The sequence below is a fragment of the Melanostigma gelatinosum genome (genome assembly GCF_949748355.1).
Source record: "Melanostigma gelatinosum genome assembly, chromosome: 12".
Taxonomy (NCBI): domain Eukaryota; kingdom Metazoa; phylum Chordata; class Actinopteri; order Perciformes; family Zoarcidae; genus Melanostigma; species Melanostigma gelatinosum.
In genome coordinates this window covers 14088595-14114658 of record NC_136645.1, presented here as the reverse complement: position 1 = coordinate 14114658, position 26064 = coordinate 14088595, and the positions used below count along the sequence as shown (strand labels likewise).

At 42.2% G+C, this 26064-nt stretch overlaps 1 protein-coding gene and 1 long non-coding RNA gene across 2 annotated transcripts in view; both read right to left on the bottom strand.

Moving 5' to 3' along the window:
• Positions 1-333: 333 nt before the first annotated feature.
• LOC306785577 lies at positions 334-1648 on the bottom strand. Its single transcript, XR_013772436.1, has 3 exons — positions 1547-1648; positions 1332-1410; positions 334-395 (listed from the first exon to the last, which is right to left on the bottom strand). It is a non-coding gene; the product is annotated as an uncharacterized lncRNA (long non-coding RNA).
• A 7754-nt stretch (positions 1649-9402) lies between these two features.
• Positions 9403-26064, bottom strand: part of LOC306785731 (uncharacterized protein) — a gene marked incomplete at its 3' end in the record, with an annotated part of 30019 nt that continues 13357 nt past the window's right edge. Inside the window, exon 3 of the mRNA XM_079280188.1 lies at positions 9403-9604. Within this exon, the coding sequence (XP_079136314.1) occupies positions 9403-9604 (202 nt within the window). The remainder of the gene's footprint in view (positions 9605-26064) is intronic.

Here is a 26064-nt window from a genome sequence, read left to right as displayed (position 1 = left end):
CAGATCTCCATTTAACTGCTGGACCTGCCTTTGTTTATCATGCTTCCCAGCTTCTACATACATTGACACTAATAGTCTTCTATAGCAGACAGAAGGCATCTTTGCATGGCCCTTTGTTGTTTAGGTTACAGGTTTTCAGACACAGAGCGACGGGACTGATCCTCTCTTTGGATTGGACACACTGGTCATGAGTCACAGAGGCTGACTTTCAGTCTCAAATCGTTATGGGGATCAATATCATTCAATTTGGCACTCTACTTTGAGAAACGTTTTTGGAATTAGACATACAGAATGAAAAATACAGTTGACATTACTCACTTTATTCCTGAGCAGAGTCCCACGCTGGCAGAGGAGTCCTCTACTCCCACGACGTGCCCATGGTAGTAGCAGTGAACCTGAACAGACATTCATTATTTGTCACAGACTAAAAGGAGAAATTTAAACTCACACCTCAGTTTTTTCACAGTGCAAAAAATGTGGTCCAATTTGAAGAATAAAATATTGTACATGGTTGTGTCAAGATGAAATGACTTAACCCTGTGATGTAAATTCCTCTTCCACATAAGACTCAAGAATTGCAGTGGGTGGTGTCACGTTTAATAAAGAGGAACTTTATGGTTGAGAAACTTAAGTTTCTCAGGACATCAGATGTTTCGAAATAAAAAATGACTGGCAGGTATTGCATGAAGTGACGTTTGTAGATGAAAATGATGAGGATGACTAATTTCTGTTGAATTAATTAGATATTGATAAAATGGATTTCATTGTACAGCATTGACAGGTAACTTGGTGTACATTTGGGAAGTACTGTACACATAACTGCAGGCACATCTGCAATTTACAAACCCTGTTTCTTGTGTTTAACAGTTCAGAGCTGTGACTTTGATTTTAGACTGAGGACAAACTAACCACACCAGTATCTTACAAAACTGCAAAAATACCAAATACAAGAAAGCAAATGTAGCAATATGGGAGGGCAGGTGGCAAATGATATCCTGCATTTAATTCATTCATTCCTGTCCAGTAAAATAAATCTTTGGCAGTATTACACAAGCCTGATTCCAGACCTCTGAATCGTCCATATCTCCGTTTATTCAGTAAATGAAAAAGAATAAATGAAAAAAGTGAAACAAAATGGTAATTCAGTCAGATTATTAGACGAACTAACCTAAACCATTTTACAATCAAGCATACATTTAAGGCTTACAGTCTAAATGTCCACAACACAGGCATCTAGTTCTGATATATCACATTAAAATAAAAGATGATGATAAATACAAGGATTATATCATGTTCGTGAAATAGAAGTGACAGAAAGCAAAGGTACATACCCTAAGATCTGGAGTAGTTGTGATTTGGGTGCCCTGATCAGAACAGTGTGTCACAGAGAAGTTTTCCCCGACAAGATCTCTGAGAAGAACAGTTGTTTTTGTTTTTTACTCAATAATATTGACAAACGAAGAAAGAAAGTACAGTATGTATGGACCCGCTCAGTCAGAAATAAATGCGCTAAGAACACAATCCCAGACATTTTAAGTTTCCTCACTTGTTCTTTTCCAGGTGCAGTGTGTAGTTTTGCCCAACAATCGTCAAAGAGTACTGGAGTACATCAGGGTATATCTACACACACACACACACACACACACACACACACACACACACACACACACACACACACACACACACACACACACACACACACAAAGAGAGATGAAACTTAAATACATCTACCCAAAGTTAAATAACTATCCGAATTGAAGAGCAGAGTGTGTTACCTGATGTGTAGCTGCATCATTGATGAGAGATGGATCTGTCAGCCTCTGAGGGTTCACTATTTGGTACTTCATCACGTGAGGTAGAGTCCTCACACTGCCCGCAATTATTCCTGCAAGTATCGGGGATATTGTATGAGATAAAAAGAAAGAAAGAAAAAGAAAGGAAAAGAAAGAACAAAAGATAAGTCGTACCCCATGTGGAGAGTAAAAGCCAAACAAAAGATCCAGAACATGGCATGTTGCTCTACCGGACGGACTCTGTCATTGTGAGCTTGGCAGTCTGAAGGAAAAAGGCTCTTCAGCACTCCGCCCTCTTTGCTGTGCAATATCCTGAAAATTACCATTTGAGGTTGACAAACCACATGAGCCACAACCAGAGCCGGTAAAAAAGTTTCACGGTGTCCCCCCCTCCCCCCTTTTTTGTTACAAAATTAGCGTGAGTTGCTGAGTCCGCCTATAGATTGAGTCACATGATTTCACGGGGATTAAAACGCTCTGATGAACCTCGTTTAGAAAACGTGCACAATTTTGCAGTTTCTTGAAAAAGAAAGTAGGCTGTCCACTCAATTACCCCTCAATCGTTGTTATGAGACTTTAGGTTTATTTGAACGTGTTTCTCTCTGAGACATTGCTTTTTGTATTTACCACCACACAGACACACATTTCTATGACAAATGGAAACTAGAGTAATACTCACGTACAGCTTTATGTAGACAGATTTTACAGGGCAGATTTCTTGTATTCAATTATGGGACTCTCCTTATTGATATAAAAAAAACACCCAGTACCCAATATCAGATGACAGAGACCCACTAAAGCCCGTTAGTGGCATTTGTTGCCACCTACTGGTAAAATGGGAGAATGTATCAGACTCGTTTAAAGGATGTACAGTCTCATATCATAAAGAAAGGCCCACAGCCCAGCATGACAAGGATAGAGTGATGAACCCCCGCTGGATCTTCGTCCTCGGTGTGTGCACCCATCTGGGTTGTGTGCCCATCGCCAACGCCGGAGACTTCGGAGGCTACTACTGTCCGTGCCATGGCTCCCACTACGATGCTTCAGGAAGGATAAGAAAGGGACCTGCTCCTCTAAAGCTGGAGGTTCCCTTCTATGAGTTCACTGAGGAGGACGTAGTCATAGTGGGATGAATACTGGAGCTCTGTCTCAGTTCCTCCCTGTAATATGTATTTTTTAGATGGCTCCGTGTGAGAGTGACATAAAACGTGTGTATTTACTGTTAAAGACATATTTCCAACTCTATGATTGAGCTATTGTCTTCTCCCTCGTAAAAAAGTGAGTTGTTTTTCTTTGATTGATCTGCATCACTTAGCTTGATGTCTTTTGATTCACTGACATTTTATTTGTTGTTTTAATCTCTATAGATTTCTTTCATTCCGCACTATTTTTAGCATTTAGTATTTTCCAAACAGCATTATGGAACACAATGTATGAGGGCCGGGTGTGATCAGGTCCAACCCCTTTGCTGCCGCACCAATCCTGATATATTGTGTTGGAGCTGTGTGATAAAGTCAAAGGTGGGGCCTGTTTCATGGTTACCTAAAGTTGAGCTGGTAAAAGTGCTCATACACATGAACAAGAGGCCTGGGGAGCACAACGATTAGGATAAGATGATGGTACGATCAAGAAAAGCCACCGGCAATCTAAAAAAGTATCGACAAGTTGTGAACACATTCAGGAATGTGTCGGCCTGTTGATCAACTGGAAGGAACTATAGATCGAGATCAGGATGTTGTTGGTTTGTGACTCCAAAGAATGTGTAGATTGCTTTATCTCAGGACCTTTTCATCCTTTTTGAGTTTGTGTCAGACAAGATGACAATTCTATACCAGCAATGGCAGCAGCAAAGAGTGCAAACTGCCAAGTAAGATAAAGAACTATTGAGTCACACTCCAGTCACTGATGGATTTAATGCTGACGAACAAAGTGTGCCATGTACAACTGTATGAACCAGTGAAATACACAAACCTTTTACTTTTTATTGATGAAATCATTTGAATACAATATACTGTGCACAGATGCAGGTAAAACCATCGTCTTAAACTGACATTACCATCAAATCAATCAATATAATCATCAAAACTATTTCAAACTGTACAGTTGGCGCTCATTCAGTGAATAACTTTTTGAATTGAAATCAGTGGAGTTGAACCGCGGTTAATCATGTGTAACTTCAGAGGTGACTCGTGCTGAAAGCTTTTATCACAAACGGAAACTTTACTGCAACCAGAACAGCTAAAGGGGATTTTTTCCTGTGTGGGTATTCATGTGTACCTTCAGATCTCTGTTGCACACAAATCTATTACAGCAAACTGATCAGCTGAAAGGCTTTTCTCCTGTGTGGGTTCTCATGTGTGTCTGTAAATGTGAACGCTGGTTAAAAGATTTCTTACAGACTGAGCAGCTGAAAGGTTTTTCTCCTGTGTGGGTTCTCATGTGTGTCTGTAAAGTTCCACGCCTGTTAAAAGATTTCTTACAGACTAAGCAGCTGAAAGGTTTTTCTCCTGTGTGGGTTCTCATGTGTCTCTGTAAAGTTGAACGATCGTTAAAAGATTTCTTACAGACTGAGCAGCTGAAAGGCTTTTCTCCTGTGTGGGTTCTCATGTGTTTATGTAAATTTGAACTCTTGTTAAAAGATTTCTTACAGACTGAGCAGCTGAAAGGTTTTTCTCCTGTGTGGATTCTCATGTGGCTCTGTAAATGTGAACTCTGGTTAAAAGATTTCTTACAGACTGAGCAGCTGAAAGGTTTTTCTCCTCTGTGGATTCTCATGTGGCTCTGTAAATTTGAACGATGTTTAAAAGATTTCTTACAGACTGAGCAGCTGAAAGGTTTTTCTGTGTGAGTTCTCATGTGTCTGTTCAGAGTTCCACTCCTGCCAAATGTTTTCTCACACTCAGAGCATCTAAAATGTTTTTCACCAGCGCTACATCTTGAATCACTGACACGGACTTCATCAGGTTTCACATAGTTTAAACCTGACTGAGGTCCTCTGGTCTTCTTCCCATCACCACCCTCATCAGTGTCAGAAGACTCTCCAGTCTTCTCATCAGTATCTGGTTCTGGATGTCTATCTGGATCCAAGTTCCTGTCTGGTTCTGGTCCTCCACAGTCTTCTCCATCAGCTTCTGTTCTCATCTGTTTAGTTTGTCTTTGATGAAGCTGTGAGGACTGAGCTTCCTCTTCTTCATCTTCACTCTTCACAGGAGTGAATGAGAACTTGACATCAGCCTCCTCCAGACCGTGAAGCTGCTCTCCTTCCTGACTGGTGCAGAGTTCCTCCTGTTCTTCTTTAATGTGTGAGGGCTCTGGGTCCTCCTGGTCCAGACTGGAGCTCCACTCCTGCTGCTCAGAGGGAACCTCTTCTTTAACCAACAACAGCTGCTGGACGTCTGCAGGAAAACAGTAAACGCACACAGAGGGGTTACAAAGACATTTTAGAATTGAGCAAATAGTCTCCTGGACATACACTTCCAGAGTATCACTAGAACCGGATAATACAATAATGTAATCAACTTATGTGACCATGAACACATGAACCATTTTAAGCTGCCAAATCCATGTGGTGTTATCAAAGAGAACAAACTTGTACTTTAAGTTGAAATATTTCCTGTCATCTAGAAGCTGAGAGAACAAATCAGCATACCTGCAAACTCATAAGAGGTGAAGGAGGTGCCCGTATACGCATCTCTCCTCTCAGTGTTTTGTGAGCCCTGTATCTTTATACTTTATTTGAACTTGTCCAGCACAGGGACGCATTATCTTCACCCACACACAAGCCAGGGTTGGGCCACATTGTGTGTGGGAGTCCTGGAGTCTCAGGGATGGGGAAGGTGCTGTTCCTGCAGGTTGCTGCACAATATCCCACCGACTAACCCGATTCACAACACAACTAGTTATAAGTTTTAAGCTACCACCTGCGTGTCAGAGCTCCCTCTTTGTACGGGGAGCGCCTCACCCGGAGATTCAAACCTTTGCTCTATGACACACGCAACACTATTGCAAATGAGCACACACACACACACACACACACACAGTACTGTTATGTTCAAAATGTCTCAAACAAAAGGTGAAGGAAAAAGCCCCCCTCCTTGTTCCAGAGGAGAAGAAGCATGCAGAGGAGAAGAGGCAGCCCCCCCCCCCTGGATTATCTCCGGGGATTCACAGTTTCTTTGTCCCTCCAAAGTCTCTGAAATGTCTCATATTACACATTCCTCAGCCCATCGATCAGCTCAGCGATTGGCTGAACCCGTCGGACTTCAGTCGGCCACTTCCTTGACCAATTCACCCCCCTTCTTGAAGGCTGTGCTCAGAAACTCTTCAGCAACATCCCCCTCTCTCTGACTTTATGGCGGTGTCATAAATTCTCTGGATTCTCTCACAGTGCACAACAAATTCAGTAACTCTCCCTTTAGTTTAAACCTTCTATAAGTAAACATATTGAAACACATAATATACATCGCTAGGAGCGCTTTAAAACTTAAATTCCTCACAATACGTATACGTTTAATGCCTGTAAATACCGCAAGCATATTTCTACAGTAGCGAGAACCATCGCCTATACAAAATTAAGTGATTCGTTTTCATTTAACCCTGTTACTGTATGGCTTAATATTAACTTCCACTGTTACTGTCAAGCCGTTAGAATTGTGGCCTATCTTCTATTTACAATTAATATGCATTCAATCCGGTTCAATTATTGAAATCATGAAGGTTCAGGCTCCTTAACACTCATTACTTCAGGGCCTTTGGGAGCAACTGCACGTGGGACAGTTGGGACCGGAAGTACACTGGCTGTGGTCATTACAGTGAACAGTGTGATGAGAGGGCACGCGAGCCCTTGTTGCTGTACTTCGTCTCATTGGAGCAGAGGCTGCAGTTAGCATACCCTGCCTTATCAATGCATTTAAAACACTGACAGCCGGAAGCTGTACTGCTCTCTCTTCACGTCTGTTTAGACCTCCACCTTTATCCAGGCCCAGCTCCACTCACATCTCAGCCCTGCGTCAAGCTGCGCTACACACACAACATCCTCTTCATCTCATCAGTATCTGGGCCTCATGTTTCAAGTTATTATCACCACGAAATCGCCTCATTCTACTTTGAGTTAAACAAAAAAAACTGGACCCAGAACCGCCGGTGTTCCGGTTTAACGTTAATGAGTGACCACGTGGACTGAACCGGAACACGGAGGGTGATTCATGTTTCATCACGTTATCCTCCTAAATCTTGATAATGATGAGCGTTAGCCGTTGACAAAGTTCCGCATGCAGTGGACGTTAACTTAACCCAACAAGTCTGAACGGTAACGGAACTTAAACGTTAACGGAGGGAAATGAAGACGGTGTAGACATCTTAACGCTGATTGGCCAAGACTCGACACGTTGCATCAAATATGTTTTATTGCGAAGATCACGACATCACATTTTCTCCCTGTCTCAATCCAATCTGAGAAACGCTGGCTGACCAGTTGACCCCCCCCCCCCCCAAAAAAATAAAAACTATACGGATCTACACTCACGTGGATGATATATTTTAATTCAAAACGGCTTATTTCGCCGAAAAGCGACACATTTGCAGGTATTAAATCAGGAGAAGAAGAAAACGACGAACTGCAACAGAGTCTCACTCCAAACTACATTCAAAGTTATCAGCCGGAGCATGAACAGTGTTAAATAAAGTGAACCTACGTGCTCTTTGTATCCGGATTTCCGGGTTGAGAACAGCGTCCAGAAGTTCCCGTTGTCGCTTATTCGCCTCTTTTGAACGAGAGAGTTCCTCCTCGTACTCTGCTATCGTTCTTTCAAACAGACCAAATATCTCTTCATCAGCCGCAGTTAGTCGCTGGTTGATTAAAGATCTCAACATTTCTACGTGACATTTTCACGAAACCTACATGCTAAGCTAACTTCAATAGCTTTAACGTTATAGGCTACCAGGAGATTAGTCGTCTTCTTCTTCTTCTTCTTCTTCTCCTTCTTCTTCTTTCACTATAATTGCGGACTACAAACCAATGTTTAAGGCGCCACCTTCTGGACCGGAGTGTGTAACATCATGACTTTATGACAGTTATCATTTAAACACAATAATAATGTTATTTACAACTTCAAATTGAAATAAACTGGATTCTGCCCCAAGCTGCGCGTTTCCGTCCGGATTAGTCTCCACATGCGAGCGCCAGCCGTTTGAGAGGAGAACTTTCGCGGAGAAACTGCACAATCAGACAGCAGACTAGCAGGAAAGGGAAGCAGTACATGCGAAGCTTCTCCAGCTGAACACCAGACAGGTTTGGCTAGCTGGACGACGTCATGCTAATAACTTATTTCGCTTTTTAAAACAACGGGGACGGATCCAGCACGGACAGTTAGGGAGTGAGAGACATGAAGCACCTGCTAAGACATGATATATAGTTATAAATACATCATTATATATATGTGTGTGTGTGTGTGTTGTATATTAAAGTGAATATTATTATACGATATATATATTATTATACGATATATATTATTATATGATATATATATATATATATATATATATATATATATATATATATATATATATATATATATATATATATATATATATATATATATATATATATATTATATGATACTGAGACTATAATAAGATGTCCTGATGTGTTATTTACTGCATCTAGCAAACTATACCTTTGAGTGTTACAATAGCGACTATTATTTCATTCAATGTGTCCATCCAGGCAAATTGGTGGATCCAAATGTTATTAAGAAAAAACATATGATGTAATTTCTTTGGAATCATCCAAAATAATGTTAAGTGTATGGGTATTTTTCCAGGCCACTTTAGGCCACTGTCTGGTCGATACGTGCGATGCATTGAGTGGGCAACGCGCCGTGTATTGAGTGGGCCGGTCTGACAGTAAACTCCCGGGCTACTTTTTCCCCCCAGTCCGCCCCTGCCCGCAGGACAGTTAATTGTCCTGCACAATACCTACAGAACTCCATTTCAATTGAAACATATTCCTGAGTGACTTTTTTTGCAGGCAATACTAATGTGAGTTGCCATCGTAAGACAAAATAAATAGACTGAGTTGTAAATGTTTTTGCTGTCCGCTACTTGTGAGAGGAAAGGTAATTGTATGCTACAGTAGAGTTAACAACTGACAATTAAATGTTTGTTGCACATTGGAAAAATCACATTTCATATCAGCAGCCTACATATATAATTCAATTCATTTAAAACTATTTTAAGGATGTACAATTTCCACACATAGCTAATGTCATGTAATACCTTCTGTGGTCAAGTTTATTTTGTAACTTGTGTATAAATACCAAAGAAATTTAATTACATTCGCTCATTAACTAACATCCTGGCGTGGATGTTGAATCTGGCCAGTTGGTGGCGACAACGCACCATTTTGTTAGTTTTTGACAACCGCCAAAAAACACATTAGATGACATCGTTATTCCGCGACGATTACAACCTAAACAGAAAACATTGCATTGGTGTTGGCTAAGCCGACAGTGGAACCCTCGAAATCCACACCTCTGAGTGAGGAAGAGGAACAATTTAACACACCATCTTGGCATTGTCTTTTTAGTGGCGAGTTGGAAACAGCTGCGTCTTACGTGATGAACTGTGCGTTGTCGTGTTTGGTCCTCGGCAGCAGGCTCCGCTGACGCCACTCGAGGAAGCGACTGAGGGTGAGCTCAGGGTTAGTGCTGACCTCCACCTGATCTTTGTACGACCAGATATCCAGACCGACCAGCATCACGCGAACACCCACGGGGCGATACAGCTGAAACAGAGCAGCATGCAAGCACACACTGGAGAGTGGAAATGAACCCAAAACTGAATGAACTGTCAAGTAATGTGTTGAACACGGTGGATGTTTTGCGAAATCGTGATGCCTCTACACAGCAAAGCCCGGGTTATCAGGAGTTAGAACAAGTCGCGCATAAGGTTGTACCTGTTAAACAGACATGCTTCTGTGGTCAAGAACCCTCTGTTGTACTGACGTGTACGGTGGGGCACACACACGCACACACACACACACACACACCCAGGCGTGCTTCTCGGTTCATGAGAAGTGCAAGGCTGAGCCAGCAAGTTCACACAAAGAACGAAGATGGAGGCTTAGAATTGCCCGGGAGATGAAGGGGGCATATTGCACTTACGATTCACCCGGGATGCCGGGGGCAGAGGCACCCGAACACGTTTTGGCCATTAAAATAGTTAATCATTATTCTAGAGAATAGTAGGGAACTTCCAGACAAAGTCACAAGACCGAGTCAGCAGTTCTAGGAAGCTGGTAGGCCGTTAAGGTCATTATTTAGGCCCCGGGGTAAATATAAATAAACTTACCCTTGACAGTGAAGTCACTGAAAATGCTGACGGGGTACATATGAATAAACATACCCTTGACCGTAAGGTCACTGAAAATGCTGACGGGTTCATATGAAGACAAAAGCATACCCGGCTTTCAAAGATTACGCTGGAGTAAGGGGTTTTTGGTGTAATCAATCAAGTAATGTTTGAAATTCAGTTTGAAGATATGTTTGATGTGATGTGTAGGAATCCGTTTGAAGTCAGAGATCTGAGCCCCGGACGAGTATAAATAGTGGCAGTTTGAAACAGCAGAGGAGTTGTGAGGAGCTGTGCGGAGTGGTGCGGAGTCGTGTGAGCGGTCGTGTGAGGAGTCTCGAACCCCGTGCGGGCTTCTGCCTGCACGGAGGTAAACTTTAACTTCTTGCAGACCTCCGGACTTTGAGAGTCAGAGTTTTAAGAATACTTAGAAGATTTTTTGAAGTCGAGTCAGGGGAGAAGCTCACTCTGTCTATTCCTGCGCTGGGTGAATCATTAACTTTTTCCTCCGTAGACTACATTGCCAGCCAGTCTGCTGGCTGAGTCTGAGTTTTTTAAAGATCATTTGACTCTGAAGGGGTTTTTGAATACTTAAGTGATTTTTCTTACATTTTTCAGTTAACGATTTTTTCTCTGTATTTTGGACCAAGAGATTACACTTTGATTTAAATGCAAATAAATAAATAACGAATCGGTTTCTTCGACCAAATCCTTTTCTTCATATTTTCTTGAGAGGCCAGCCCAGAGAGGGGTTACGCCTCAGCAGATCCCCTTCAGCCCCTGAGGTAAGTTGTGTTTGATCCAGCTCGGTACACTACTGATTGCATTCTTTACATGCACAAACCACACTGATACTTATTCAAATAATAAAAAATAAAAAATTAATTAATTAATTAATTTTTCAATTTTTTTTTATTATCGAATAAAATAATTAAAAATCATGAGGGGTCACCCCCCAGATCACGTAACAAATGCTATAAATCACAGAACCAATCATTGATAATGCTGTCACATGAAACCACTGGGCCTAGTGTAGTCTGATGATGCATTCATGCTGGACTCTTCTCTTTCAGAGTGTGCAAAGAGGATCGGGAGATATGTGTGAAACATAACAGCTTAGGTGGGAAGATTCGCAGTTAAAGTTAGATTTTCACAGTGAGAGAACTACCTGTTGACTACCTGTTTCAACCTGTCCTTTCTAGACTGAGGCGTGCTATCTCGCAGCCGATTAAGTTTTATACAATCGTGAAGGATATTGTTAGCTGCCGTTGCCCTCGCCCTTCGGTATGCCATATGAAAGCACAGATCAGGAGCACGCTGGATTTCTGAAGCATGTATGCCCTCTCAAACAATCTCGTCTCTTATTATACCGGCTGTACAATCGATGCATGAAGAAGTTCTTTCATAGATAGTTGGGCTGGGCCAGTCATCTGGTCCAAGATTCATTTTCACATAATGACCAGGGTAGAAATCGTGTAGAAATCAAAACATATAAATCTGAAAAGGCTCTCTCCTACCTTAACTAGAATATTCAACTTAAAAGTTTTAAAAAGTTTTAAAACCAAAAATAAATGCTCAGTTTGTAACAACTGCATAAAACACTCAAACGATGTGTATATAATCCCTACTTAATATAAAGGATAAGATCGTAAAAAATATAAAATAAGAAATTAACAAAATGTCCTCGCAGGAGAAACTGAAAAATCAGAGAAGCTCGTGTAAAATATACGGCTGATAAGAATGGAACTGGTAAAGTAACAAACAAAAAATGATATACTTTTAAAGGATTAAAGACCCTAACTATATTTAGAGAAACTCGGAAAAGAAACAGAGCCGCTCCTATATAGTTCAAGTGTAAGGTGATTTTGGAGTTCACCTGAATGCCAATAGATGGCTGTCCAGGCTCATTCTAGGCCAAATCTTGTCCCCTGAGCAGCTGATGATCCAAACGGCTTGTGGAATGTAAAGTGTGAGGTCACAGAAGTCAATATGAGGCCCATGCTTGATGGGATAGTGGCTTGCCTTTTTTCTTTTTCTTTTTTCCTGGCGTAGCTGTCTTGAAGCCATCAACCATCATTCACTGTTGACCCCGTGACTTCACTTTGTGTTGGATGTGTTCTAAGGTTAGGAAGAGGAACTAGATTTTGTTTCAAAAAACCTATTGACCTTGTCGTGTCCCTCATTTCGTAATCCCTCATGCACATTGGTCCCTATTTGAGAGGCTTATTCAAGGAGGACCTCAGTGAGTGCATCATTCCCTCTCCACCCTGGAGGAAAGATAGGGGACGGTTCAGCCATTTTCGGACTGGCTTGGGCCATTTAGTCCACTTGTCGTGGGCGAGCGGTTCGCTTTTTTCCTTAGTGAAGTCTCTTTGCTTCCATTATTCTAGCTCATTCTGAGCTGCCTTGAAAGAAGGAAAGCAAGGGGAGGGGGGGGCTGCCCCCTCCCCCTGCTCGCTCCCTCTCCTCTGAGCAAGGAGGGGCCGTTTTTGACTATTTTGACTTTAACCTGAGAGAAACACAATCTGATCCCCTATTTTACACCTCTAGTGTTTTAGGGCCTAATCTCTCTCGAGTCCCTGCTTTTTCTTACTTTGCAGTTAAGACCCCTTCCAAAATAGCTGTTACCTGTGACATTGTCATGAGTTCACAAGAGCCCGCCCACGTCAACCAGAGGCAGCGACCAGGGCAGCCACAGCTGATGACGCAGGACCGAATACTTCCGTTAGATTTTCACAGGAACTTAACCAGCGACATACTTTGCCTCGAAGAACAAAACCTTTGTAATGGAGTAAATATTGTTTGCTACTATTTCTTCTACGGGTTTTTTCCTTTTTTGAATCATTCCTTATGGAAGAAGGAGAGCGGAGGGGGCTGCCTACTCTCCCCCGCCCGCTTCCTCTCCTCTGAACAAAAAGGAGAGGGGGAGGAGCTGCCTCCTCTCCTCTGCCTGGTCCCTCTGCTCGGAGCAAGGAGGGGGGCTTTTTAAATTTTTCACCAATAAATATTAACTAAAATCAACACTGTAATACTACCCCACACTATTCTGATTTTAACCTGAGAGAAACGAAATCTGTTCCCTTATTTCACACAGCGAATTTATACATCGTTTTTAGTGTTTTAAACACGGATGTTCTAAACCGATATCTTGTATTCATGGTATATACTGTGCATTCCATACGTTATATTTTACTCTGTAAATTGCTGCTGCTACAAACGAATTCCCCCCTGGGGATGATCCAAGTTTATATCTATCTATCTATTTGGGCATTAAGTACTGTCAGGCGGGTCTACTCCGCCCGTCAGCCCTCTGAGTTTTCGTTGGGTAAATTTCTGGCCAAGTACTCGTTTCATTACTCGTCGGATACAATAGAATGTCTGTGCCTTCCTGATTATATGGTGGGGGAGCACTGGGCTCCGTGGCTCTCCTTAAATCTCCGCAATAACTACCGGTATCAGCGTATTTACGGGGATCTGGACATAATGTCCTCCGCGGTTGCTCAAAGTGAGGGGAAGATACACCCCCGTGAGGAGTGTCTTCAATATCGGAACCCCATTCAGTTCCCTCCTCCTCCATTTTCGAAATACTATTATATTAATATATAACAGCAATAAAATCAAAGGTGCAGCGATACCACTGTGATAATATCCTACACTACTTTGATTCTATCATGAGAGAAATTCAATCAGTTCCCCTGTTCCACACGTGTTGGTGTTTCAGAGCCTCATTCTCTCAGGTCTCTGCTAAATACTAGAATCATATACTGATAATACCATCAAGCCCTGCAATAATATAACTGTAATATTATTACGAACAATACATTGACCCTTCTATTATATAACTCTGATATAATCTTCCAATATATTGTCTAGGGAAGGATTTTGCCCTTTTTCGTCTCTTCAGTGCCTGAGTCGTTAATTGCATTGAGTGATCAGCTCAACTAGACTTTCTCTGTGTTACAGCGGTGTGCTATTCTGGACTCCCTGTTTTTAGACGGGGGAGGAAGCTATGCTCTTTTATTTCAAATCGTATGCTTCTCGCCGGGCCTCTATGTCAACAAGCTAGGTATCCTTTAAACCTATGCGCAGCGATCAATATTTCTGTCCACTAAATCACTTAAATGCCCTCCCGTGAAGTACTTTTAATTCAAGGGTTTCCTCTCTACCTGGTTCTAAGTTTTTAACTCTAAGGATCTGTCTTCTTGTCTCATTTTAACTGAACGACTCCTTCTCCTGTGAGAAGGACGGTCAAGTTTTTTAGAGGATTTATTGACTGCCTCGATCCACGGTACCGATTCCTAATAGAGAGAGCAGAACGATAAAATCTTTTCCTTGACTGCCGGTACTGACGGACGAGTGTTACGAACGTCGGTCGAGGATTGTCGAATTTTACTGCTTCTGGCAGAGTTCAATATATCACCTCAGCTTGATTTCGCTGGTTGGATGCATCACTTTTTCTTTATATCCTCGGGAGGATTTTTGTAATTTAACCCGAGAGGGAACCTCTGTTCTTCCTATATTACACGTTCTAGTGTTTCTAGGACCTAATCCCTCCGAGTCCCTGTTCGGGCGCCATGTTACGTGAATATGGGGGGTGACCCCTCACGATTTTTAATTATTTTATTTGATAATAAAAAAAAATTGAAAAATTAATTAATTAAATTTTTTTTTTTAATTATTTCTATTTGAGTTATTAAAACTAGATTCCTTCTGTAAATGTTTTCAATTTATCTGGAAATAATTAGTAATAAGCAAATAGGAGGCCTGTCGTGTGAAACGCACAAAAGTTTGAGTAGATTTAGCTCCGTGCCAACATTGATGCGCAGAAGGCAGGAGTTTCTGCTGGCGATAGATCAACCCTTGCGATCCACCAGAGGGACCACGACTCCACGTGACTCGTGCCCGGAGGAGTCGGCCCCTCCCTGTGTGTACCCCTGGTGCCTTAAGATTTGGCTTGAAGGAGGGGACACGCTTTTTAATTCATTCCCTATATGATTTTCACACCTGGCCCTACGGGAGATATTCGGGAGGAAGGGTTCCCGAATTCTCAGTACCTGTTTTTGCCTCGTGCACTGCTCTACTTTAAGAGTGACTTTTACCGGAATTTAAGTTTGCACTAAAATATTCTTCAATTGCCGACACAGACCAGGTCGATGGCTTGCTTGCTGTCCCGTCTGAATCGACCCACAGTAACTCACCTTGATAGTGTAATTCGGTCGCTCAGACTAGCAGTCGGTCTTATAAAAGTATTAACTTTTTCTTTTAATGTACATTGTTCCTTAACCCTTTCGAAATTGATAGGACCCTGCTTTAGAGCCCAAACCGTTATAAAGCTCTTTTAATACGCAAGCGCGCCTCGTCCGGGTGTCATTGCTTCTTGTTCGAGACTCCTCACACGACTGCTCACACGCCTCCGCACAACTCCCCTGCTGTTTCAAACTGCCCCTATTTATACTCGTCCGGGGCTCAGATCTCTGACTTCTTACGGATTTTTAAACATCACATCAAACATATCTTCAAACAGAATTTCAAACATTACTTGATTGATTACACAAAAACCCTTACTCCAGCGTGATCTTTGAAACCCGGGTATGCTTTTGTCTTTATATGTACCCGTCAGCATTTTTAGTGACCTTACTGTCAAGGGTATGTTTATTTATATGTACCCCGGGGCCTAACTAATGACCTTAACGCCCTACCAACTTCCTAGAACTGCTGACTCGGTCTTGTGACTTTGTCTTTGAAGTCTCTACTACCCTAATGTCCGACACCTGTTTAAGTGCCTCTTTTATCTCCGGCCGACATGGTGGGGCCCCCGCCTTCGCCCTCTGCTTGAACTTCTGGCCCTTTTTTTCCCTCGGCGTGAACCGAGAAGCAAGCATGGGTGTGTGTGAGTCTGTGAGACCATCCTACTCTCGTGTGTGTGTGTGTCTGACAACAGAAACATGTCTGTGTGACAGGTGCAATCTTATAAGAGCCTCAGAGTCATATGCCTGATTTAACCAAGGCTTTGCCGGTAGAGACATCACGATTTCGCAAAACATCCACCGTGTTCAACAAAACATCTACCCAAAGTTAAATAACTATCCGAATTGAAGAGTAGAGTGTGTTACCTGATGTGTAGCTGCATCATTACTGAGAGATGGATCTCTCAGCCTCTGAGGGATCACTATTTGGCAATTATTCCTGCAAGTATCGGGGATATTGTATGAGATAAAAAGAAAGAAAGGAAAAGAAAGAAGAAAAGATAAGTCGTAGCCCATGTGGAGAGTAAAATCCAAACAAAAGATCCAGAACATGGCATGTTGCTCTACCGGACGGACTCTGTCATTGTGAGCTTGGCAGTCTGAAGGAAAAAGGCTCTTCAGCACTCCGCCCTCTTTGTTGTGCAATATCCTGAAAATTACCTTTTGAGGTTGACAAACCACATGAGCCACAACCAGAGCCGGTAAAAAAGTTTCACGGTGTCCCCCCCTCCCCCCTTTTTTTGTTACAAAATTAGCGTGAGTTGCTGAGTCCGCCTATAGATTGAGTCACATGATTTCACGGGGATTAAAACGCTCTGATGAACCTTGTTTAGAAAACGTGCACAATTTTGCAGTTTCTTGAAAAGAAAGTGGGCTGTCCACTCAATTACCCCTCAATCGTTGTTATGAGACTTTAGGTTTATTTGAACGTGTTTGTCTCTGAGACATTGCTTTTTGTATTTACCACCACACAGACACACATTTCTATGACAAATGGAAACTAGAGTAATACTCACGTACAGCTTCATGTAGACAGATTTTACAGGGCAGATTTCTTGTATTCAATTATGGGACTCTCCTTATTGATATAAAAAAAACACCCAGTACCCAATATCAGATGACAGAGACCCACTAAAGCCCGTTAGTGGCATTTGTTGCCACCTACTGGTAAAATGGGAGAATGTATCAGACTCGTTTAAAGGATGTACAGTCTCACATCATAAAGAAAGGCCCGCAGCCCAGCATGACAAGGATAGAGTGATGAACCCCCGCTGGATCATCGTCCTCGGTGTGTGCACCCATCTGGGTTGTGTGCCCATCGCCAACGCCGGAGACTTCGGAGGCTACTACTGTCCGTGCCATGGCTCCCACTACGATGCTTCAGGAAGGATAAGAAAGGGTCCTGCTCCTCTAAAGCTGGAGGTTCCCTTCTATGAGTTCACTGAGGAGGACGTAGTCATAGTGGGATGAATACTGGAGCTCTGTCTCAGTTCCTCCCTGTAATATGTATTTTTTAGATGGCTCCGTGTGAGAGTGACATAAAACGCGTGTATTTACTGTTAAAGACATATTTCCAACTCTATGATTGAGCTATTGTCTTCTCCCTCGTAAAAAAGTGAGTTGTTTTTCTTTGATTGATCTGCATCACTTAGCTTGATGTCTTTTGATTCACTGACATTTTATTTGTTGTTTTAATCTCTATAGATTTCTTTCATTCCGCACTATTTTTAGCATTTAGTATTTTCCAAACAGCATTATGGAACACAATGTATGAGGGCCGGGTGTGATCAGGTCCAACCCCTTTGCTGCTGCACCAATCCTGATATATTGTGTTGGAGCTGTGTGATAAAGTCAAAGGTGGGGCCTGTTTCATGGTTACCTAAAGTTGAGCTGGTAAAAGTGCTCATACACATGAACAAGAGGCCTGGGGAGCACAACGATTAGGATAAGATGATGGTACGATCAAGAAAAGCCACCGGCAATCTAAAAAAGTATCGACAAGTTGTGAACACATTCAGGAATGTGTCGGCCTGTTGATCAACTGGAAGGAACTATAGATCGAGATCAGGATGTTGTTGGTTTGTGACTCCAAAGAATGTGTAGATTGCTTTATCTCAGGACCTTTTTCATCCTATTTGAGTTTGTGTCAGACAAGATGACAATTCTATACCAGTAATGGCAGCAGCAAAGAGTGCAAACTGCCAAGTAAGATAAAGAACTATTGAGTCACACTCCAGTCACTGATGGATTTAATGCTGACGAACAAAGTGTGCCATGTACAACTGTATGAACCAGTGAAATACACAAACCTTCTACTTTTTATTGATGAAATCATTTGAATACAACATACTGTGCACAGATGCAGGTAAAACCATCGTCTTAAACTGACATTACCATCAAATCAATCAATATAACCATCAAAACTATTTCAAACTGTACAGTTGGCGCTCATTCAGTGAATAACTTTTTGAATTGAAATCAGTGGAGTTGAACCGCAGTTAATCATGTGTAACTTCAGAGGTGACTCATGCTGAAAGCTTTTATCACAAACGGAAACTTTACTGCAACCAGAACAGCTAAAGGGGATTGTTTCCTGTGTGGGTATTCATGTGTACCTTCAGATCTCTGTTGCACACAAATCTATCACAGCAAACTGAGCAGCTGAAAGGCTTTTCTCCTGTGTGGGTTCTCATGTGTCTCTGTAAATCTGAACGCTCGTTAAAAGATTTCTTACAGACTGAGCAGCTGAAAGGTTTTTCTCCTGTGTGGGTTCTCATGTGTCTCTGTAAAGTTGAACGATCGTTAAAAGATTTCTTACAGACTGAGCAGCTGAAAGGCTTTTCTCCTGTGTGGGTTCTCATGTGTGTCTGTAAAGTTGAACGATCGTTAAAAGATTTCTTACAGACTGAGCAGCTGAAAGGCTTTTCTCCTGTGTGGGTTCTCATGTGTCTCTGTAAAGTTGAACGCTCGTTAAAAGATTTCTTACAGACTGAGCAGCTGAAAGGTTTTTCTCCTGTGTGGGTTCTCATGTGTGTCTGCAAAGTTGAACGCCTGTTAAAAGATTTCTTACAGACTGAGCAGCTGAAAGGTTTTTCTCCTGTGTGGGTTTTCATGTGTCTCTGTAAAGTTGAACGATCGTTAAAAGATTTCTTACAGACTGAGCAGCTGAAAGGTTTTTCTCCTGTGTGGGTTCTCATGTGTCTCTGTAAAGTTGAACGCTCGTTAAAAGATTTCTTACAGACTGAGCAGCTGAAAGGCTTTTCTCCTGTGTGGGTTCTCATGTGTTTCTGTAAATTTGAACTCTGGTTAAAAGATTTCTTACAGACTGAGCAGCTGAAAGGCTTTTCTCCTGTGTGGGTTCTCATGTGTTTCTGTAAATTTGAACTCTGGTTAAAAGATTTCTTACAGACTGAGCAGCTGAAAGGTTTTTCTCCTCTGTGGGTTCTCATGTGTATCTTCAGAGTTCCACTCTGGCCAAATGTTTTCTCACACTCAGAGCATCTAAAATGTTTTTCACCAGCGCTACATCTTGAATCACTGACACGGACTTCATCAGGTTTCACATAGTTTAAACCTGACTGAGGTCCTCTGGTCTTCTTCCCATCACCACCCTCATCAGTGTCAGAAGACTCTCCAGTCTTCTCATCAGTATCTGGTTCTGGATGTCTATCTGGATCCAAGTTCCTGTCTGGTTCTGGTCCTCCACAGTCTTCTCCATCAGCTTCTGTTCTCATCTGTTTAGTTTGTCTTTGATGAAGCTGTGAGGACTGAGCTTCCTCTTCTTCATCTTCACTCTTCACAGGAGTGAATGAGAACTTGACATCAGCCTCCTCCAGACCGTGAAGCTGCTCTCCTTCCTGACTGGTGCAGAGTTCCTCCTGTTCTTCTTTAATGTGTGAGGGCTCTGGGTCCTCCTGGTCCAGACTGGAGCGCCACTCCTGCTGCTCAGAGGGAACCTCTTCTTTAACCAACAACAGCTGCTGGACGTCTGCAGGAAAACAGTAAACACACAGAGGGGTTACAAAGACATTTTAGAATTGAGCAAATAGTCTCCTGGACATACACTTCCAGAGTATCACTAGAACCAGATAATACAATAATGTAATCAACTTATGTGACCATGAACACATGAACCATTTTAAGCTGCCAAATCCATGTGGTGTTATCAAAGAGAACAAACTTGTACTTTAAGTTGAAATATTTCCTGTCATCTAGAAGCTGAGAGAACAAATCAGCATACCTGCAAACTCATAAGAGGTGAAGGAGGTGCCCGTATATGCATCTCTCCTCTCAGTGTTTTGTGAGCCCTGTATCTTTATACTTTATTTGAACTTGTCCAGCACAGGGACGCATTATCTTCACCCACACACAAGCCAGGGTTGGGCCACATTGTGTGTGGGAGTCCTGGAGTCTCAGGGATGGGGAAGGTGCTGTTCCTGCAGGTTGCTGCACAATATCCCACCGACTAACCGATTCACAACACAACTAGTTATAAGTTTTAAGCTACCACCTGCGTGTCAGAGCTCCCTCTTTGTACGGGGAGCGCCTCACCCGGAGATTCAAACCTTTGCTCTATGACACACGCAACACTATTGCAAATGAGCACACACACACACACAGTACTGTTATGTTCAAAATGTCTCAAACAAAAGGTGAAGGAAAAAGCCCCCCTCCTTGTTCCAGAGGAGAAGAAGCATGCAGAGGAGAAGAGGCAGCTCCCCCCCCCCTGCTCTCTTTCTTCCATCATTAAGCAGGGCCGAATCAGCTGGTTGAAGTTTAAATCAAAAGGAATTTAATATACTAACAAAAGAAAATGCAGTTACAAACTGAATTACACGATCAGCAGTAATATTTCATGAAATAGAGGCCCCATCCACACCACACGACAGACTGGTGTGTCCGCCTCATGGTCCAGATGAGGTCTGATTATCTCCGGGGATTCACAGTTTCTTTGTCCCTCCAAAGTCTCTGAAATGTCTCATATTACACATTCCTTAGCCCATCGATCAGCTCAGCGATTGGCTGAACCCGTCGGACTTCAGTCGGCCACTTCCTTCACCAATTCACCCCCCTTCTTGAAGGCTGTGCTCAGAAACTCTTCAGCAACATCCCCCTCTCTCTGACTTGATGGCGGTGTCATAAATTCTCTGGTTTCTCTCACAGTGCTCAACAAATTCAGTAACTCTCCCTTTAGTTTAAACCTTCTATAAGTAAACATATTGAAACACATAATATCCATCGCTAGGAGCGCTTTAAAACTTAAATTCCTCACAATACGTATACGTTTAATGCCTGTAAATACCGCAAGCATATTTCTACAGTAGCGAGAACCATCGCCTATACAAAATAAAGTGATTCATTTTCATTTAACCCTGTTACTGTATGGCTTAATATTAACTTCCACTGTTACTGTAAAGCCGTTAGAATTGTGGCCTATCTTCTATTTACAATTAATATGCATTCAATCCGGTTCAATTATTGAAATCATGAAGGTTCAGGCTCCTTAACGCTCTCTCTCATTACTTCAGGGCCTTTGGGAGCAACTGCACGTGGGACAGTTGGGACCGGAAGTACACTGGCTGTGGTCATTACAGTGAACAGTGTGATGAGAGGGCACGTGAGCCCTTGTTGCTGTACTTCGTCTCATTGGAGCAGAGGCTGCAGTTAGCATACCCTGCCTTATCAATGCATTTAAAACACTGACAGCCGGAAGCTGTACTGCTCTCTCTTCACGTCTGTTTAGACCTCCACCTTTATCCAGGCCCAGCTCCACTCACATCTCAGCCCTGCGTCAAGCTGCGCTACACACACAACATCCTCTTCATCTCATCAGTATCTGGGCCTCATGTTTCAAGTTATTATTAGAGACATCAGGTCAAAATCGTATATCCATCTTTCAGTTGTTTGGTTCTGTTATTTAGATAGCTATGCCTTGTCTGAATAAAATAATACAAAGATCATGTAATTCGGTCATGGCGTTACAAAGTTATTCCACTTTGAAGATGGTAGAAACGTGTGGATTAATGAATAGATTTCCATGCATCTGTATTATAGGCAATGGCACCGTAATGTGGAGGATTATCACAAATTTGTCTCACACTGAGCGCGTGACGTCACAGAAAGGGGTTATGGCTTTAATGGCATCGCCCAAGGCAGCCGGCGTTTGCGGCGGGAAGGGTGGGTCAGAAAAACATTAATTTACGGCCGATTAATCAATTTATAGGGATTTCTGTTACTTACCAACAGATTATATGTACTTTTTGCTACAAGATACAGTGAAATCGATTTTCTGAAAGTGATGATAGACGCATGATTTTGCTAACTGAAAGCTCAAAACTGAAAGTCAACAAACTTCTCGTGTACTTTCGTGTACCCACCTGCATGGAGCTGCGATCGTCTGCTTCAATCGTGACTACTCGGCTGTTCCAAATAAGGTTCGGTAACAACCGTAAATGATTTTGTGCACCCGCTCAAGTCGCGTCATTGCCGGAAACTCCGTGCCGTGCAGCGAGGCGGCGGTTGAACCCCCGTTACTCGCCTTCTCGGGCTAGTTCGTCACAATGTATGCGAGCAATGAATACAGATGTTTTGATATTATTAATCTACATTTAATAACCTTTCCATAGATACAAACCGTTTTGTTCTAGCCCGAAAAATAAATTCACAGCAGCAGAGTTACCGCGCCAGGATAGTGTGTACGCTGATATTCTACACGGATCCACTCTGGATCTGATGTCCCTATTATTATCACCACGAAATCGCCTCATTCTACTTTGAGTTAAACAAAAAAAACTGGACCCAGAACCGCCGGTGTTCCGGTTTAACGTTAATGAGTGACCACGTGGACTGAACCGGAACACGGAGGGTGATTCATGTTTCATCACGTTATCCTCCTAAATCTTGATAATGATGAGCGTTAGCCGTTGACAAAGTTCCGCATGCAGTGGACGTTAACTTAACCCAACAAGTCTGAACGGTAACGGAACTTAAACGTTAACGGAGGGAAATGAAGACGGTGTAGACATCTTAACGCTGATTGGCCAGGACTCGACACGTCGCATCAAATATGTTTTATTGCGAAGATCACGAGATCACATTTTCTCCCTGTCTCAATCCAATCTGAGAAACGCTGGCTGACCAGTTGACCCCCCCCCCCCCCTAAAAAAATAAAAACTATACGGATCTACACTCACGTGGATGATATTTTAATTCAAAACGGCTTATTTCGCCGAAAAGCGACACGTTTGCAGGTATTAAATCAGGAGAAGAAGAAAACGACGAACTGCAACAGAGTCTCACTCCAAACTACATTCAAAGTTATCAGCCGGAGCATGAACAGTGTTAAATAAAGTGAACCTACGTGCTCTTTGTATCCGGATTTCCGGGTTGAGAACAGCGTCCAGAAGTTCCCGTTGTCGCTTATTCGCCTCTTTTGAACGAGAGAGTTCCTCCTCGTACTCTGCTATCGTTCTTTCAAACAGACCAAATATCTCTTCATCAGCCGCAGTTAGTCGCTGGTTGATTAAAGATCTCAACATTTCTACGTGACATTTTCTACTCGACATTTTCACGAAACCTACATGCTAAGCTAACTTCAATAGCTTTAACGTTATAGGCTACCAGGTAGTGATGTTACGAGATGTGCCGACGCTTCGAAGCGTGTGTCGAGTAATGGAGGGGGCGTTTCCTCGAAGCGCGTATCGAGGCTTGCTTCATTTAGGGGAGGAGCCAAGAATGATGACGTCCGAAGCCTTGCTGCCCGGCTGTACCACGTGACTGCTTCGGGAAGTGGTTCAGATTTTGCCGAGAGGTTTGACAGCAATATAAACCACTCAGGCTCCATTCAAAATGTGGGTTGTTGGTGGAGAGTTGTGAGTTTGGATAGTTTGGATGGCGTTTATATAGTTTGGAGAGTTTAGAGAGAGATAGTTTGGAGAGTTAGGAGAGTGAGGAGAGAAGGATAGGTGATAAGATGGAGCCAGCTAGGAAGAGGAGGATTTCCCCTGTGTGGGAACACTTTGATTTGATAACTCCTAATAAGGTAAGCTAAATCTAACTCTATTTCAGACACATTAGGTTTGCTTATCAAGAACTGTATTTTTCACAGTTTCTTATTTTATTCAAAGGTGAGGTGTTTATTGTGCTCCAAGGAGTTGGGGTACAATAACAACACCTCATCCATGCTAAGGCATCACCGTGCCTTGCATGAGAATAAGGAGGAAACTGGAGCTTCACCTAGCCATTGTAAGTCATTACAATATTACAAATGCACCATCACAATTTTTCCCTGTTCACTTTTGTTTATTGTGCAAATAAAGACAGGTAACAGACACTGTATTTATTCTCTTTTAACCAGCCACCAGAAAACAAGAGCTGGATGAAGCCCTCGTCTCCATGATAGTGAAGGACACACAGCCCTTCAGTATTGTGGATGATGTTGGATTCAGGGCGTTTGTGTCCAAACTGGATCCCGATTTAAAGTAATAGGATTTTTCAGCCAAACAAAAGCCACCGAAGCAATAAAACGACTGACCTCCGAGTGTGCCACCATTATACGGTCAAAACAAAGCAGAGAGGAAATCCCCCAGGCTTCCACCTCTCATGATGTCACAGGAGGTAATCTATTATTTTACATTTTGAGATCAATTATTCCGATGAGAACACTTAGTAACGTGATCTGTGGTTTCCTCTTAGGTAGCAAACTGTGGCATCGTTTAGACACCAGCGTCATGGAGGCACGGAAGACTCAAAATGTAACAGCAGATGCCACTGTGGAGGTCCAGCGCTACCTTTCCGAGCCAAATATAAGCAGGCTGGAAAAGCCTCTGGAGTACTGGGAGAGGCAAAAATTCCTGTATGCAAATTTATATAGACTTGCTCTTGCGTTTTTGTGCACGCCAGCATCTTCTGTACCCTGTGAAAGGGTGTTTTCAAAGGCCGGAGAGGTTGTGTCAAAAAAAGGAATCGTTTAAAACCAAACACTGTTGAGAAACTGTTATTTCTGAATAAAAATGAATAAAATGTCCCGTGTCCTGTACATCACTGTCCAAGTTCCACAAGCATATTCAGTCCCCTCTTCCTAGTTCCACAAGCACTTTCACTGTCCTCTGCCTGCTTAAGCCCATGCCATTTTCCTAAAGTGACATAATAACATTATTACACAACCTGCCATATCATATGATACTACCATTTTGGGAAAATGTACACACACAGAATACATTAAAAAAATATTTTATTATGCACATATGTCATAATTTATGTACAGAAATGATTTGGTCATACATTTTTGTAATTCAGTCATTCCCAACAGCCATAACAGACACAAAAATTCAATGCATCACATTATGTGGTTCAGATACAGCTGCCTGTGATTATACACTTGGCCAGTAGGTGGTATCGTGTGCACATGAAGCTTCGAGAAATGAACCCTTTCTCGAACCAATTGGCTGAAGTGTTGCGATGCCTCATGAGGCTTCATCTCGCCATCACTACTACCAGGAGATTAGTCTTCTTCTTCTTCTTCTTCTTCTTCTTCTTCTTCTTCTTCTTCTTCTTCTTCTCCTTCTTCTCCTTCTTCTTCTTTCACTTTAATTGCGGACTACAAACCAATGTTTAAGGCGCCACCTTCTGGACCGGAGTGTGTAACATCATGACTTTATGACAGTTATCATTTAAACACAATAATAATGTTATTTACAACTTCAAATCGAAATAAACTGGATTCTGCCCCAAGCTGCGCGTTTCTGTCCGGATTAGTCTCCACATGCGAGCGCCAGCCGTTTGAGAGGAGAACTTTCGCGGAGAAACTGCACAATCAGACAGCAGACTAGCAGGAAAGGGAAGCAGTACATGCGAAGCTTCTCCAGCTGAACACCAGACAGGTTTGGCTAGCTGGACGACGTCATGCTAATAACTTATTTAGCTTTTTAAAACAACGGGGACGGATCCAGCACGGACAGTTAGGGAGTGAGAGACATGAAGCACCTGCTAAGACATGATATATAGTTATAAATACATCATTATATATATGTGTGTGTGTGTGTTGTATATTAAAGTGAATATTATTATACGATATATATTATTATATGATATATATTATTATATGATATATATATATATATATATATATCTATATATATATATATATATATATATATATATATATATATATATAT